This window comes from Protopterus annectens, chromosome 4.part0 (assembly GCF_019279795.1).
Source record: "Protopterus annectens isolate FY-2018-M chromosome 4.part0, PAN1.0, whole genome shotgun sequence".
Classification (NCBI taxonomy): Eukaryota; Metazoa; Chordata; order Ceratodontiformes; family Protopteridae; genus Protopterus; species Protopterus annectens.
The window spans coordinates 678,277,381-678,293,735 of NC_056733.1; the positions used below are offsets into that span (position 1 = coordinate 678,277,381).

At 43.7% G+C, this 16,355-nt stretch overlaps 1 protein-coding gene across 1 annotated transcript in view; it reads right to left on the reverse strand.

Moving 5' to 3' along the window:
• The window catches only part of ATP2A2 (ATPase sarcoplasmic/endoplasmic reticulum Ca2+ transporting 2), a 1,687,617-nt gene that overhangs the window by 1,618,135 nt on the left and 53,127 nt on the right, over window positions 1–16,355 (reverse strand). The window contains exon 5 of the mRNA XM_044069765.1: window positions 269–295. Coding sequence (XP_043925700.1) covers window positions 269–295 — 27 coding nt within the window. The remainder of the gene's footprint in view (window positions 1–268; window positions 296–16,355) is intronic.

Here is a 16,355-nt window from a genome sequence, read left to right on the forward strand (position 1 = left end):
GCGTCTCTTGGGGTACCTCCGGAGGAGGTATCAGAGCGAAAAAAACTGTCGCGCTTGGTGTTTGAGGGAGGCAAAAAGATCGCATGAAGGGTTCCCCACCGTGCGAATATGCGTTCGGCTACTTGACAATTGAGAGACCACTCGTAGGGGGTCAGAATGGTGCGACTGAGCTTGTCCGCTAGGATGTTGGACCGACCCGGAATGTGCGTTGCTATGAGAAAGCGATTGGTGGAGATTGCCCATTCCCAAACTCTCATGGCCTCTCGACAAAGAGGGTAAGACCTTGTTCCCCTTGCTTGTTGATGTACCAGACAACAGACATATTGTCCGACTGAATCGCAATTGTTCCCAAGGGAAGAAAGTCCTGAAGTGCTAGCAACGCTAAGAGCACAGCTCTCATCTCTAGAACATTGATATGCAGTAAGGTCTCTGTATCGTTCCGTGCCTTGGACTGTCCGGCCCGCATAAGTGCCCCCACCCCGGCGGGGCGTCCGTGGTCACCGTGGCGAGAGGGAGAAGCACAAAATGGGACGACCGTGGAGATCCGGGAGTGGAGCCACCACAAGAGGGACCGCTTGCAAGCCTTGCTGATCGCTATGGGATGATACATGGGGAGAGCAAGGTAAGACCACTGTACTAAGAGCGTCCACTGTAGAATGCGCATATTGAGCCTGGCAAGAGGAAGAGAGCTATCGGCGAAGCCATGGACCCTAGAGCCCTCAGGACCAACTCCGCTGGAACAGAACATGAATGGAGAATGGCCCGCACCTGGAGCTGCAGATTCAGAATCCTGTCCGCAGTGAGGAAGGCTCGTAAACTCCTTGTGTCTAGTCTGGCCCCTATGAAATCTAAGAGCTGAGTGGGTGCCAGGTTGGACTTTTGTATTTATTGTGATGCCCAGAAATGGAGCAAGATGGAGAAAGGAGTCTCGCCGAGAGAAGTAGATGCCTTGTTGGGGCGGTAGGAGCCAGTCGTCCAGGTAGGGAAAGACCTGCACCCCCTGAAGCCTCAGGTGGGCCGCTACCACTGCTAGTACTTTGGTAAACACCCTGGGGGCTGTGGTGAGACCAAAGGAAGGACCCGAACTGGTAGTGACTGGCTCCCAGCCGAAGCGGAGAAACCTCCTGGGCGCCTGTCCATTAGGATGTGGTAGTGCAGCGTCCTTGAGTTCTATCGTGCACATCCAGTTGCATTCTCCCAGAAGGGGAGAATAGATTGTAGAGTGACCATTCGAATTTTCTTTGGGGACTGCCAGATTCAGGAGAGAGAGGTCTAGGATTGGTCTTAGTTCCCCCGTCTTTTTTGGCACTAAAAAGAACCTGGAGTAGAACCCTGATCCGATCTGGTCTGGGGGAACGGGCTGGATGGCTCTTTTCTCTAGCAGATGGCCAATTTCTGCTAAAGCGGCCTCCCTTTGACCGGGTGGTACGTCTGGGAGGGACTGCATCTTTGGAAGGTGAAGGAAAGGAATGCGATATCCCCTGGATATGATTTGGAGAACCCAGCGGTCCGATGTTATGGACTCCCATGCCGCTAGGTGCCCCAAAAACCGCCCCCCGACTGCCTCCAGAGTAGAGCGGCCGGGCAGCCCCTCAGGGCTGCTGCGCGGGCCGTTCAGAGAAAGGTTCCCTGGACCCGAAGTTTCTGGGAGCCCCTCTGCCTCTAGGGCGGCGTCCTCCCTGTCCTCCTCTGCCACGGAAGGACTGGTTGTCGAGCAGGCTGGGACTGCTGCGACTCGGAACCACATCTTCTTCTGACCCTTTTGGTTCCTAGAATAGGGCCTCTGGGGTGCAGAGAAGCGGATTCCACGGCAGACAGCGTCTTCCGTCCTTCTGCGCTCTGGGTCAACGTCAACGGTCTTGCCAAACAGAGCAGAACCATCAAAGGGGCGTTAAGCACGCCTTGAAGGAGCTCAGAAAAATGCAGTGGCGGAGCCAGGCCTGCCTATGAGACCTCCGGCACTTAATACTAGTACCTCTAGTATGCTAATACCTGTGGGTCTTCATGAGTCAACAAGTCAAAGAAAACAAATGTTTCACCTTAGTTTTATAGCTACTTTTAGTGCACAAAGTCATCTTTGCACGAAAATTCTACAGAAAAACTGGGAAATTTTCAGGACTAACCAAATGTTATTTAACAAATTAGGGGGTTCACCTAAAGTCATTTTTAGACGTGGTAGGAATTTGAAGAACCTATTGGAAAAACAGCATCATAGGGTTCCCAGAATAGTTGGTATGAACAAGTGAGAATTGCAATTTTTGTAAAAATGTGGAGGTGGCCAACTTATTTGTTATCAATGGCGTACAGTTTAAACTTAAAAATAGGCTCAACTGTAATTCCAAATTTGTGGTCTATTTGGCCAAATGTACATGTTGTTCTGCTTTACATCGCAAGACGGAACGAAGGCTCCGTGACAGAATGTATGAACATCTGTATGCAATAAGTCACAATAAGGCTGACAACGCCTTGGCCAAACACATTCAACTAAATGTGGACCATAAATTCAAATTCATGGCCATTGATCAAGTGTTAAGATGATACCAGAGGTGGTCCCACACCTCTAAAAACTTGAAGAGCTTGAACTCGTTTAGCAAATCAAACTTAATGCATACAACTTACCAGGTCTCAATGAGACTTGTTCTATCAGTAGCATTTTAAAATTGAGGAGTCTGCAAAAGATAAAGGTTAACTACAGTTGAACATAATTTATAGATGCTTATTATTTAAGTTTGACTTAAAGGTCAAACAAGTAATTTTGAATACAAGCACTTTTACAAGTACTATTTAGGTATTGGTTATCATACTTTCGGAATGGATTTTTTACTTGTAATACACTAATGTATATGTATTTTACATTTTGTAATAGTTTGATGCATTTTTATATAAAATTTCTATAATGGTTTTATAGTCTCAGTTGTGTATTCCACTTTAAATGCATCATGTGAAGTGGTAATAAATTGATTTGATTGTCCCACGCTTTTTGGATTGAGAGTTTAAAAGGTTGACTTATTTTTTAATTGTCTTACTTGTGAAGACGTAGTTTGCTTATTCAGCAAACGAAAAGCGCTTAAAGTTTTATTAAACAGTTGGCGTTTACTCTGCTGCTGCTGACCGTTTTTTGTCTATCCCTAACAGAACCAAGATGCTATCCTCAAAAAAAAGGAAGTCAATCTGGTGGTCCCCTGCCATAAACTCTACAACAGAAGAAAACCTGCTGAAAAAAAAAAAAAAAAAAAAAAAAAAAAAAAAAGGGGGGGGTAAAATCCCATGATTGGAGGAACTCCCTGGTCAGCTTGAGTAAGAAGCTGTGATCCCTCATACAATTTTCCAAAGCTAGTTACGAAAACAAAAATCGGCACTGTTTCCAAAGATAACCACAAAGCATTCTACAGCTATGTCAAGAATCTACGGCAATACTCAGTTCTACTCCGAGTTACAGCACAATGGTACTAAATATACAGAACCCACTAATTTTGCCAACATCTTGGCAGATAGGTTCAATGCTAACTTTACCCCCCTCTCACCCCCTAAAGGGCCCATCTCTATACCAGAAGAATACAAAGTTCCTGTAATCACAGCTGCACAGGTAAAAAAACACACTCTCCAAAGCCAAGAACACAGCATCCAAGGGATCTGACAACATCTCAGGCTGTGTTCTACACGTACAGAACAAACTGGCACCCCACTTAAGTACATGTTCAATCATAGCCTCACCTCAGGCTTTGTGCCCACTGAATGGTGCACAGCGATGGTTATTCCACTCCACAAAGGGGAATCCACCACAGACCCCGGGAACTACTGCCCCATTGGCCTGACGAGCCTGGTCTGCAAGGCCACAGAATGTATCATGGAACTTGTAAACAAAGACACTGGTAATCTTCAAACTCTGGACTCCACCCAGTTCAGATTTGTAAAAGGCAGATCATGTCTCCTAAACCTGAAAGACTTCTTTTAAGCAGTCACCAAAGCCGGAGATTAGGGTAAGGTGGTTCACACAGCCTATCTAGATCTCACCAAGGCTTTCAACACCATCCCCCACTTTGGAATTATAGATAAACTCACTAAACTAGGCATAAATCCCTATGTCACAAGATGGGTTGCCAAATGGCTCACTGACGGAACCCACACTGTGAAAATAGCAGACTAAATCCAACTTCAGACCAGTGACAAGTGGAGTACCACAGGGTTCAGTCCTGGGTCCTCTCCTGTTTGTTATGTACTTCTCTGAAGTACAGGCCAACACAGGTGGTCTTTGGCTAAAGAAGTTTGCAGATGACTGCAAACTAGGAGCCATAATCGAAACTCCTAACAATGTGGACATCCTACAAAAGGGCCTCACTGAGACAGATGCCCGGTGTCAAAGCCATGGCCTCAAGCTCAATGCCAAAAAGTGCATTGTCATCCCTTTTGGTAAAACTCTGTACCCATGAACTACCACATAGGCGGTAGTCTACTTAACACCAAAAGTGTGATGAGACCTTGGGACACAGGTGGACAGTAGTCTCTCCTTTGATAAATCGCATCGCCACAGTAGTCAGGAAATCCTTCTACGTGGCACACATCACAAAAGACTTCTCATCCAGGAAAAAAAGAGGTCATTGTTCCCCTCTACTCGACACTCAGACCCTTTACACAGTACAACGCCCCTTTTGGTATGTACCTCACAAGACCTCTACAACTGGAAAGGCCGCAGAAATATCTCACAAAGAGGATTACCGGCCTCAAACAGATGCCCTACGCAAATAGTCTCAAATAAATCCAGCTTTACTCATACATACAAAGCTATGTCAAACCCAGAGCTGTTGGACATGTTCCACTTAAAGAAATCCCAATCCCTCCGAGCTACACGCTCTAGGGACGTAAACCTTGTCACCACAATAAATAGAACATGCTGGAGGGATAGATTCCTGTCCCAGAGACTTCCCATACTCTGGAACAAACTAGCTATATATATCAAACAAAGCTCCTCATTAGCACTCAAGAAAAATCTTGAGGATTGATGGGAAATAGGAAATTCACCACAGGGATCACTTCTGTGGCTCTGCTTTCGACAGGGGCACAGGTAAATAATTTTCTTGGGTGGCGAAATCCAGGATTCCTTTTGGCTAGGCTTATATAGGCCCTAGGACCAATAGCCTAGTACCTACAACTCCATGATCACTGCACATCAATGGTAAAACCTGACATGAAGTAACAGTAATTTCTTTAGGTACACAAACAAGGTCAAGTATACTCCTTTCCCGATTTTTTTTTTTGCTAACTATGTAAAAGCAATTGCTGTTTGATAAACATACATTGTGAATAATTTCTTTACTAATATTGTTAGATCAATATTATTGAAGTCTGCTTCTGGTAACTTTAAGTCTCCAGCCACTATTACTCTTCTCTCCTGCGTTTCATGGAAGAAATGCAAGAACACTTCATGGAAGAAATGTAAGAATACTTCTAGGTCCTCAGCACTTGACTCTGGTGGTTTATACGCTCCAATTTTTAGATGTTCCAGGGATATCTTAATAGTCACAGTTACATAACCTATAGTACTGATGTTATCACTGAACCTGTAATCACAAGTCTCAAAACTATCGTTATCCCTATTAATATCTCCACCCGATTTTTTGATTTCTGTTACTGTAAAACAAGGAAAAAAAAAGTTATGTACTTGTCCATTTTCTTTCAACTGATGGGCTCTGATCTCATCCGTCAGATCAGACTCAGCTGTTGCAAAAGCTCGTGGTAACTTATTACTCTCAAGCTTCTCCCTTACCAGAAAGCACCAACCCCCAGTTACCTCAGATCTTGTTGGCTAGCTATAGTATAAAGTACTGATTTTTATGTAAAGAGATAAAAGTAAAACAAAAAAGGTCTAGACAAGGCTATACCTGGAGCTTTATTATGGTTAGAATACACAATTTTTAAGTGTATATCCACTTGCTCTTCCACAAAAACCATAAAGATGGGGGTTGGTGATGAGGAGCCGAGAAAGAATGAAAATAGACAACACAGATGGAATGTTATGGTAAGTACATAACTTCTTTATCCAATGTTATAAAGATGATAATCCCAGCGAAACAACAAAATTGCAAACACACCAAAGGTGAATGAACGCCAGGAATACAGGATACTGTGCTGGAAACACTTAATTTATTGACATAAAATAGGTTGAGCGCTTTCTACAGAAGTAAATCTGTCTTCTTCAGAACATCATAGCATGGAATCATGACGCTTATATATCATAATTGAAGTAAAAAGCCCGCCCTGTCACAGGTGCACTGGTTAATAAAAGAATTGTCACTTCTTGGATTGTTCACCGTATTGTAAGCGTAGATTTACTGCAAAGGTTGGAAGAGGAAGTAATTCACCGCTTGTCCCACGAATAAGAGGCACCGAACAAGAAATATAAGCGTCATGATTCCATGCTATGATGTTCTGAAGAAGACAGATTTACTTCTGTAGAAAGCGCTCAACCTATTTTATGTCAATAAATTAAGTGTTTCCAGCACAGTATCCTGTATTCCTGGCGTTCATTCACCTTTGGTGTGTTTGCAATTTTCTTTATCCAATGTTGTTAATTTTCATTCTGTCATCTACTGATGGCTCAGAGTCCTTAGCTACCTAAATCCCAAGGTGGACTCAAGAATAGATATTCTTAAGAATCACAGAGCCAAATGAACTACTACTTGATATGAAATCCAATTTGTAATGCGTGATAAAGGTATGGTGGGAAGCCCAAGTTGCTGCTGCACATAATTCAAGAGTTTCCATGGATGAAGTAAGAGGAAATTGCAACGGACATGGCTGAATGAGCCCACATCTGCTTTGGTTAAAGGGATATCCAATTTGTTGTAAAGGTGATGCAGCCTGTAAGCCATCTGGCTAGGGTGACTTTGAACACTGGTTTACCCAGTTTCACATCCACAAATGAAACAAATAACTGATCCACAGTGCTGCCCTTTTTTCTATGTAAATGGAAGCGTTGTTGCCAGTGAACATCCAATAAATGTACCTTTGTTCGAATAATTTGGAAAGGAAACTCCTAAACTGATGGACTGGTTAATATGGAACTCCTACTATATTTTGGGCAGAAAAGGATGCATTAGTTCGTAGTGTAACCCTATCTTTATGGAAATTGGTGGCTTCACAGACCAGGCCTGAATTTCTGAAAATCTGGCAGAAGTAATGACAAACAATAAACTTTCCAAGAAATAAGATCACAGTTATGTGCAGGTTCAAAGGGTGGATGGATCAAGGCTTGCAGTACCAGATTAAGATCCCATAGAGGGATAGGATCTTTAAATGGAAGTTTTGTGCCTCGCAAACAGGTTTTACAAAGTTTTGAGAAGCAAGTGAGGAACCATCAAATCCAATATGGAAATTAGAAATTGCTGCCAACTGAACTTTAACTGTTCAAGAAGTGGTTCCTTGATTCAAAAGTATCAAGAAAGCTATGAATCAGGGAAGAAAAGGGGTTATGATTTCGAATAGCCCAGTGTACGAATCTTTTACATTTACTGGCATAAAAGTTCCTTGGAGATGGTTTAAGGGAAGACGTCTCCTGTTCGCCACATTTTGTTGAGAGTATAGGTTTGCCTGGCTATTAATGGAGAAACCAACCAGTCAGCTTGAGATTGGGAAGGCACAGATGAATCATGCCTGTCAGGTGAACTGGGCCCAGAAACCAGGATTGATGAATTAAATGAGGCCATAGGAAGGGAAACCAAATCGGTCAAGGATAATAGGGTGCAATGAGGATGACTTTGCTCTTCAACCTGGCAGCTCTCTGTAGGAACTTTGGAATCAAAGGAATTGGAGATGAGCAAAAAGTAGACCGGGGGACTAATCGTGGAGAACAGCATCCCTTGGTGACTCCCCCTGTGGGGGGGGGGGGATTGTGACAAATTAGCTGCTGCACTTTTTGTTCAGCCAAGATGCAAAGAGACTGTAGCAAGGCTGACCCCATTGTTGGAAAATCAGTTCCGCTACGTTCTTGTTGAGGGACCACTTGTGAGGTAGTAGGATGTACCTGCTCAGTCTGTCCACTAATACATTAAGACTTCCCCAGAATATGCATTGCTATAAGAAACCGGTTGGAAGAGATCGCCCACTGCAAAACCCCGAGCGCTTTGGCACAGGGGGAAGATCTGGTTTCCCCCTGGTTTGTTGATGTACCAAACCACTAACATGTGGTCTGTTTGAATTGCACTCATTCCTGAAGGGAGAACATTCTGAAAAGCCTGCAACACTACAAGCACTGTTCTCAACTCTAGGACACAGAGGACCATGTGCCTTGGACCGTCTTTCCCAAGTAATGTCCTCCCACCCCAGCTGGAAAGCATCTATGGTCACAACGGCCATGAGCTGAAAAGGGACAAATAAATGGCTTTGTAGAACCTCTTCTGACAGAATCTACCACAGCAGATCCCTTCTGCATATATTGGTGATTCGTATCTAAGCAGATAAAGGAAAATGGAGTATTGACCACTGCAAGGCCAGCATCCATTGAAGAATTCTCATATGATATCTGGTTAACAGTAGTAATGATAATGTTGTTTTAATTAACCCAAAGCCTGAAGGACCAAGAAGGCTGGGATTCTGGTACTGCAAACTATCTTGTGATCTTATTGTTTGAACTCTGGAGAGGGAAAGTGAGAGTAATTGATTTTGTATCAAGCAGTGCTCCTATGAACTCTACACTCACTTGGTTTTAGACTAGACTTTTGGTAGTGGACAGCAACTCCTGATGGAGCACATGCCTGGATCACTTTGTCTTGCCATGATGAGCTGATGCCCAGTAAGGGCAGAAGTGAGCCAGTCATCCAAGTATGGAAACACACAATCCTTGCAGTCTCAAGTGAGCTGCTACTACTGCCACGTATTTGTTAAACACTCTGGGGGCTGCGGTGAGACCAAAGGGCAGAACCCTGAACTACTAGTAACTGGCTCCCAGCCAGAAATGTAAAACTCTTCTGGACTGCCTGTTCATCTTTATGATGGTACACATCCCGAATATCCACCGAGCACATCCAACTGTTCTTTTCCAAAAGAGAAAGAAAGGACTGAACTATGATCATCTGGAACTTGGTCTTTCACACAGATTGGTTTAAGATGCCAAGATCCAGAACTGGTTTCCAATCCCCCCCGTTTTCTCTGGCATTAAAAAGAATCTTGAGCAAGTTCCAAATTCTGTCTGGTTGACCTCTTGGACGACTCTCTTCTAACAGCTTTTGAAACTGAATTGCTGCTTGTTCCCTCTGACTGGGTGGAACATAGGGTAATTTCCTTGATTTGGGATAAAAGGAAAATGGTATTACACAGCCTCTGGAAATGATTCTATGCACCAAAGAACCTGTTAGTTTTAGCCAAGCTCTCTGATGCAGGGACAAACTACCCCCGACTGCCTCTAGAGGGGAACAATCAGGCCTCCTTTGAGGAGCACTGAAAGGGTCTACCAAAGAACAAATCTCTGGACAGCTGGTTCTGTGGGCCACCTCTGCCATGAGGGCAGCATCTACCATTTGAGTACCCCACCCCCACCCCTGGAGGAACTTCCTCCACATGTGTCCTGGAAAGATCCTTGGGATTTTCTGAACCACATTTTACCACCGCCCTGATTCCTTGAAAAGGATCTTTGGGGGTGGAAAAATGTACACCCATGGCAGAAAGGGTTTTTCCATCCTTCTCGCACCTAGATAAAAGGCATCTTGCCTTGAGGCCAAAAAGAGATGTGCCGTCAAAAGCAGCATTGAAGAACGAAGACTTAAAGGGCTCTGCAAAAGCCACATAAGCGCATCTAGGCGTGCCTCCTAATGGCAACACCTGAACCCGCTGCCTTCGAGGTTCCTTCTACTACATTAGAAATGAGCCTCATGGAGATGTTTGATATCGATTGAAAGGTAGCCAACTGAGAGGTAACAGATGCCATCACCTCTTCAGTAACTGATCCCGAGAGTGCTCCTGATAGCTCCTTAATCAGCTTCCTCTGTAGCTTTGTGAAGTGAGCCAAATAGTTCAGGAACCTTAAGGCGAAGGTCGCTGAAGCATAGACATGCTTCCCAATCTGTCCATCACCCGAGACTTTGTTGGGAGGATGAACAGAGGAAATTTTCTTTGAGAGTTCGTTCTTAGTTGCCGCTGCAACAAACATGGCATCAACAGGCACATCTTGGGCCAAAACTTTTTATCCTCTGGAGCGGTCATGATTTCATTGGGCTTCCTGGAAATTGGCTCAATGGTGTCTGGATCCTTCCATGCCCACCGTGAGACCAAGTTAATGAGGTTGTCTGTGGATGGGGTCACCCAGGAGGTAGATGGGCAGTACCTAACACTGCCAGGAGTACAGATTCTTCCGGAGGGTTGCTGGACTTGCAGCCAGCTCTCTGTTTCCAGATTTCTAGGATATCTCTGAATGAGACATCAGGAGGTAACCATTGGGACTCTGTCCTCATCAAAATCTCCATCTTCAGTGGCAGACTCAGGGGAATCTAAATGTTTCCTCTTACACATTTTCTTCTTGGGGACCTTCTCAGTGGGATATTCTGGGGAGGTGTCAGAAGTGAGGTTCCCATGATAGCTAGTCTGGGGTTTTGGTACCAGCTGCCCCTGTGGAGAGGATAGTCAAGACTCCAAATGCAGAGACGGGACAGATGTAGACAAAAGATACGAGGGGAAAGGCACTGTCCGAGTCAAGGCAGACAGTCCTCTCTTCATGGCTGCAAAGGCAGACTGCCTTAGCGAGGGACAGGATCTGAAACAGTAAGTGTCTGATCCAGGATCTCAGCTTGCCCAGAGAACAGTCCACTCGAGGCTGAATTCAGAGCCAAACTGACGAATGCGAAGGCTCTGAGGCGTAGAGACTGCACTGAAAGCATTGGAGTCTAATGAAGCACCTTGGACCCAACAGGGTAGAATAAGCTCCAAGAGCTCTCCTGATCTGGCCGAACCAAAGATCTCAGAGCAAGCCTCAGATCTGAGGATAAAGGTATTGGATTCAAAGCAGACAGGCCTGGGTAAATCAAAATCAACTGCCCCGATACCCTGAAAGAGTCAGAGGAGGAACTGACACAAGTGTAGTAGTGGATGTACTGATCTCCTGACCCAATGGAGTAGGAGCTGAAAGGACAACTGGTTGGCCTTCTCACCAACCTCTCCAAATCCTCTACCATTTGGTTTCTTGAAGGGTGAGTTAACATCCCTGAAAGATATTCTGGTCTCTCTCAAAAAAGGAGACAGGACCCTGGATGGAAATGGGTCCACTAAGGGAGAGTATCTAGTTTGGGCAAAATTACCATAGCCACAATTTTGTGTTGGATCCGAGAGGGTCTGATCCGAGTCTTTAAATTTCATAGCTTTTGGATGTGAAGACTGTTTTAACAAGTTTCTGATCTGAAGAAATAGGATCCGAAAATTTTGGTCTGTTCTTTTTTGGATCCGAGGTATCCAATGGGTCCAAAAAAGATCTTTTAAAACAGACTTCTCCCAAGTCTTAGGATAGGCTGTTGAGGTGCTTGGAGAAGCGGGAGACATTTTTTGTGAAGCTCTTCCAGGCAGTGCCTCACTAGAGGAGACTGAAGTAATCCCTTCAAAATAACTTTGTTCCTGCATTCAGCCAGGGCCCTTGGGTTGAATGCATGACAAATAGAACAGCTTTCTTGGAGATTAAGGGGTTCAAGACAATACACAGTGTATGAAAGTCAGAAAGAGGGATTTTCTGACCGTATTTACCACAATTTTTAAAGCCTGCTGGGCTTCTCTCTTTTTTTGTTAGGATGTTGGAAAAAATGGATGTTAGTAAACACCAACAAGAACAAGAACACTATAAAACTGTAACTAAGAATAGGATCCAATTAGCAGTAAACTATTCAATAAGACTATAAAGATTTTTTTTAAAGACAAGAGGGGGAGAAAAAAATATCTACAAAAGGTAGCCAAGAGCTACGACAAGTGCAAGATATGAAGAAAAAAAAGTAATTTACAGAGTACACTAGTGCAAGAGAAAGGCAATCAGAAAAACCAAAAAGTAACAGACTATAAAGAAAAATGCGCCCATCTATACTTCAAGCTTGACAGTCTACAGCCATGTCTTTCCCTGCAAAGTGGCAAATGAGATCAGAGGTAATTGGGGTTGGTGCTTTCTGGGTAAGGGAGAAGCTTGAGAGTCCTAAACTGCTATGAGCTTTTGCAACAGCAGTCAGATCTGACAAAATTGAATCCTAACCCATCAGTTGAGGCTGGAATGAAAATTGACATCAGATCATTTATACTCTGACAGAATCGGTTTCCAGTCACTGCTTTTTTAACCATGCTTTACAAATCTCAATCTTGCGGGAACGTTGCAAATTTTCCACAATTAAACTTTATTAATGCTCCTAAATGTTGCTATCTGAACAGTTAAATTTTCATCCAGACAAAAACTTTGTCTTGTGTTTGTCAAACACTGCAAAATATTTGTTGCAAAAATTCTCTTCCCTGATCTTGACAAATGCACACCATCCTGTCTGAACAAGTGACTGCCCCAAATTAGGCTTGGATGCTCTACACATTTCATTTTTTGAAAAACGGGACATTTTCTTAATGTAGGTATTTTACCCATAAAATCTTTTCATTCACAGTGACCTGACTCTCCTTTCTATATGCGATTTGTGAAAAATGCATCCAAACACCAGTACAAGCTATAGAATTTAAGAGAGTTGTAAGCTCCCTACTAAAAGTCAGGGAGACCTTGCAGATAGGATCATTTATACCAACATAAATAAAAACAGAGCCATACTTCCTTACTTTAAAGTGTCCTAAGGCTGGTCTCACATCATCTGTTTTTGCTCCTGGCAAGCATAACATGATTCAATGTTCATTATGCTCTCCAAGTACATCAGTTCCTCCAATAAATGAGACTCAAATTACAAGAATATCTTTTCTGACTAGATCTGAAGAATCTTCAACTTCAAATTCAGTAATATATGCTCTAGCAATTTTACAAAGGAATGATCTTAATCACCATTAGTCTTATTAATCCCACTGCCTTCACTGCATACATTTGCAAGCATACAATTCTCATCTAGCTGACTCTGTACATCCACAGCTTGAGCCATGCTGTCAAGGTCTATCCTCTTTTTTTCTTACTGCAACGTTCTACAATCCTTACATATTCAATTTTGACTTCATCTTTTCTACCCTCCCTTTTGGAAACATGCTGCCTTTTTATGTAGGCTGAAGGTTTTTTGATAGAAAAATGTTATTCCCCACAATCTGTGGGTTACATAAAATAGTTTCTTTTTTAGTATGTATTATCTTTACAGACATTTGTCAGTTTCTTCTTCTTCCTTATTTGTTGTGAACGTCCTCCTTCATTTCCTTCTAAACACTGAATCCTCAGATTGGTGAAAACTTGTATCCAGAATTCCAAACGTTGTCAGAGGCATCATCTTGTTTCATAGAGATAAAGTGATTTTTTTTAATATATATATATATATATATATATATAAAAACACACACACATATATATATATATATATATACACATACATACACACACACACACACACACACACACACACACACACACACACACACACACACACACACACACACACACAGTTTAGTACTAGGCTATCTGCCCTGGGGCATTTGTAAGCCTAGCCATAGTGATGTGGCTTTCGCCACCCCATAAAATGGTACAAAATGCACAGAATAGATTTAGAATACTGTGCCTCTGTCTAGTAGTGACACAGTGAAGGTCCCCTTATATAATAGAATTAGTTTACTGTGCCCCTGTCTAGTAGTGACACAGATGTGACACAGATGTGACCCCTGGGGTAAACTTGCGATCTCCCATCCACTCATCAAGATTTCTCTTGAAGAGAGTCAGTGAAAGGCTCTGCCTAACATGAACTGGGATCTTGTTCCAGAGCACGGGAAGCCTCTGGGTTATGAATCTATCCCTCCAGCATGTCCTATTCATACTTGTGCCGAGGTTTAAGTCTTTAGCTCTCGTGGTTCTGATGGAATTGGATTTTTTGAGGTGGAGCATGTCCATCAGTTCCCGATTGGACATGGCCTTGTACGTCAGGCAGAGATCACCTCTGAGCAGGCGGTATGCTACTGAATAGAGCTGGAATTTCTTTCGTCTGGCAGAATAAGACATATGTTGGAGACCCTTGATCCTCTTGGTGAGGTACTTTTGTGGTCTCTCCAGCTGTTGCAAATGCCGGGTGAGGTACATACCAAATGGGGCATTGTACTCCATCATGGGTCTGATGAGGGAGGAGTATAGGGGTACAATGACATCCTTTGATCTGGATGTGAATCCCTTCATAAGGTGTGCAAGGTAGAATGTTTTTCTATCCACTTTGGCAACGTGGGTGTGAGAGGTCGCTGTCGACTTGGGTCCCTAGGTCTCCGATTACTTTTTCCGTACTCAGTGGGTTGCTGTCCGTACTCAGTGGGTTGCTGTCTATGTGATAATTTGTGGGTACTTTGTTTTTCCCAAAGGGGATGACTATACATTTTTTGGCATTTAGTTTAAGGCCATGACTCTGGCACCAGTTGTCCGTTTCTGTGAGGCCTTTTTGTAGGATGTATGTGTCCACTGGTGTATTGACTATGGCGCCTAGTTTGCAGTCATCTGCGAACTTTGTCAGCCACAACCCTCCCATGTTTGCTTTAACATCTGAGAAATAAATGCAGAACAAGAGGGTTCCCAGGACAGATCCCTGTGCGACACCACTTGTGACTGGCTTTGAGTCTGACATTGCTCCAGCGATTTTAACTTTATGGGTTCTGTCCTTTAGCCAGTTTGCAACCCATCTAGTGACATAAGGGTTTACATTTAAGCTGTTGAGCTTATCTATGATGCCTGAGAGGGGTATTGTGTCGAAGGCCTTAGCCAAGTCCAGGTAGGCCGTATTGACTGCTTTGCCCTCATCAATGGCTCTAGTGACTGTTTCGAAAAAGTCAACCAGGTTCAAAAGGCAGGATCTGCCCTTTACAAAGCCGAACTGGGTGGTGTCAAGTGTCTGTAGGTCCCCAATGTCTCCGTTTATGAGTTCCATAATGATTCTTTCCATAGCTTTGCAGACCAGGCTGGTTAAGCTTATGGGGCGGTAGTTCCCAGGGTCTGTAGAGGTACCCCCTTTGTGGAGTGGGACCACTGTTGCTGTACGCCAGTGTTCAGGTACATATCCTGTAGTAAGGCTAAGGTTAAATAGCATTTTTATGTGCGGGTTTAGCTCCTCTTGGAGTTCACGTAGCACGCAACCCGGGATACCGTCAGGTCCCATTGATATTGTGTTTTTAGCTTTGCTGAGGGCGGCTCTCACCTGGACATCTGAGAGGACAGGGAGATTACATTCAGCTGGGATAAGTATTTCTTCTTTTGGGGGTGAGGGAGGGGAGAAATTTGCACTGAACCTGTCAGCCAGAATGTTGGCAATATCTGTGGGTTCAGTGTATTTTTTGTTGTTGTGAACTAACTCTGAGCATATCTGAGAGTTTCCGCCCAGGTTTCTAACATAGCTGAAGAAGGCTTTGTGGTTATCTTTAGTGTCCTTAGCGATTTTTCTCTCAAAGTTGGCCTTGGATGTTTTTATGAGAGAACGTAGTTTTCTGCTAGTGTTGATCAGAGATGTCTTCCCTTTATGGGATTTTGCTCTGTCGTGCAGTAGCTTCCTTCTTTTGTTATACAATTTGTTTATGGCTGAGGTCCACCAGACAGGACGCTTGCCTTTGGTGGAGAGGGACTTGGATTTATTTGGGATTGCATGATCCATGCATTCTTGGAGATGTCCATAGAAAGTATTTGTGAAGGATTCAGCATTGTGGGATGTGGTATCCACTGGCCCAGTGGGCTTAAACGATACCATCTCAGTCTTAAGAAGAGTGAAGTCCGCTTTTGAGAAGTTTTTCACTGTGGTCTTTTGTGCTGGGGGTGGAGGTGGGATATGTATATCCAGGGTGATTAGTTTGTGGTCAGATCTCACTAGTGAGGGGTATACCTCCGGTGTGGAGCATTTTGTCCCCATGTTTGTGATGATCAGGTCTAGTATATGATCTCCCCTAGTGGGAGAGGTGACTAGTTGTTCCAGAGCATTTGAATTTATGAATTCCAGGAACCTTTGGGCTAGGGTGTTAGGGCTAGAATAATGTATCCAATCTATGTTAGGGTAGTTGAAGTCTCCCAGTATGATGGTATTTTGTGATACATTCATATCCTCCAATGTCTTCAGGAAGGCTGAGTGGGTTTCCTGAGATTGGGAGGGTGGTCTGCAACATGCTACCAGTTGTATAGCAGTTTTGCCTATGGTTAGTTGCACCTGTATGGTCTCCGATGCTTCATGTGTTGCTACTAACCTAGAGGTGTGGGTGTC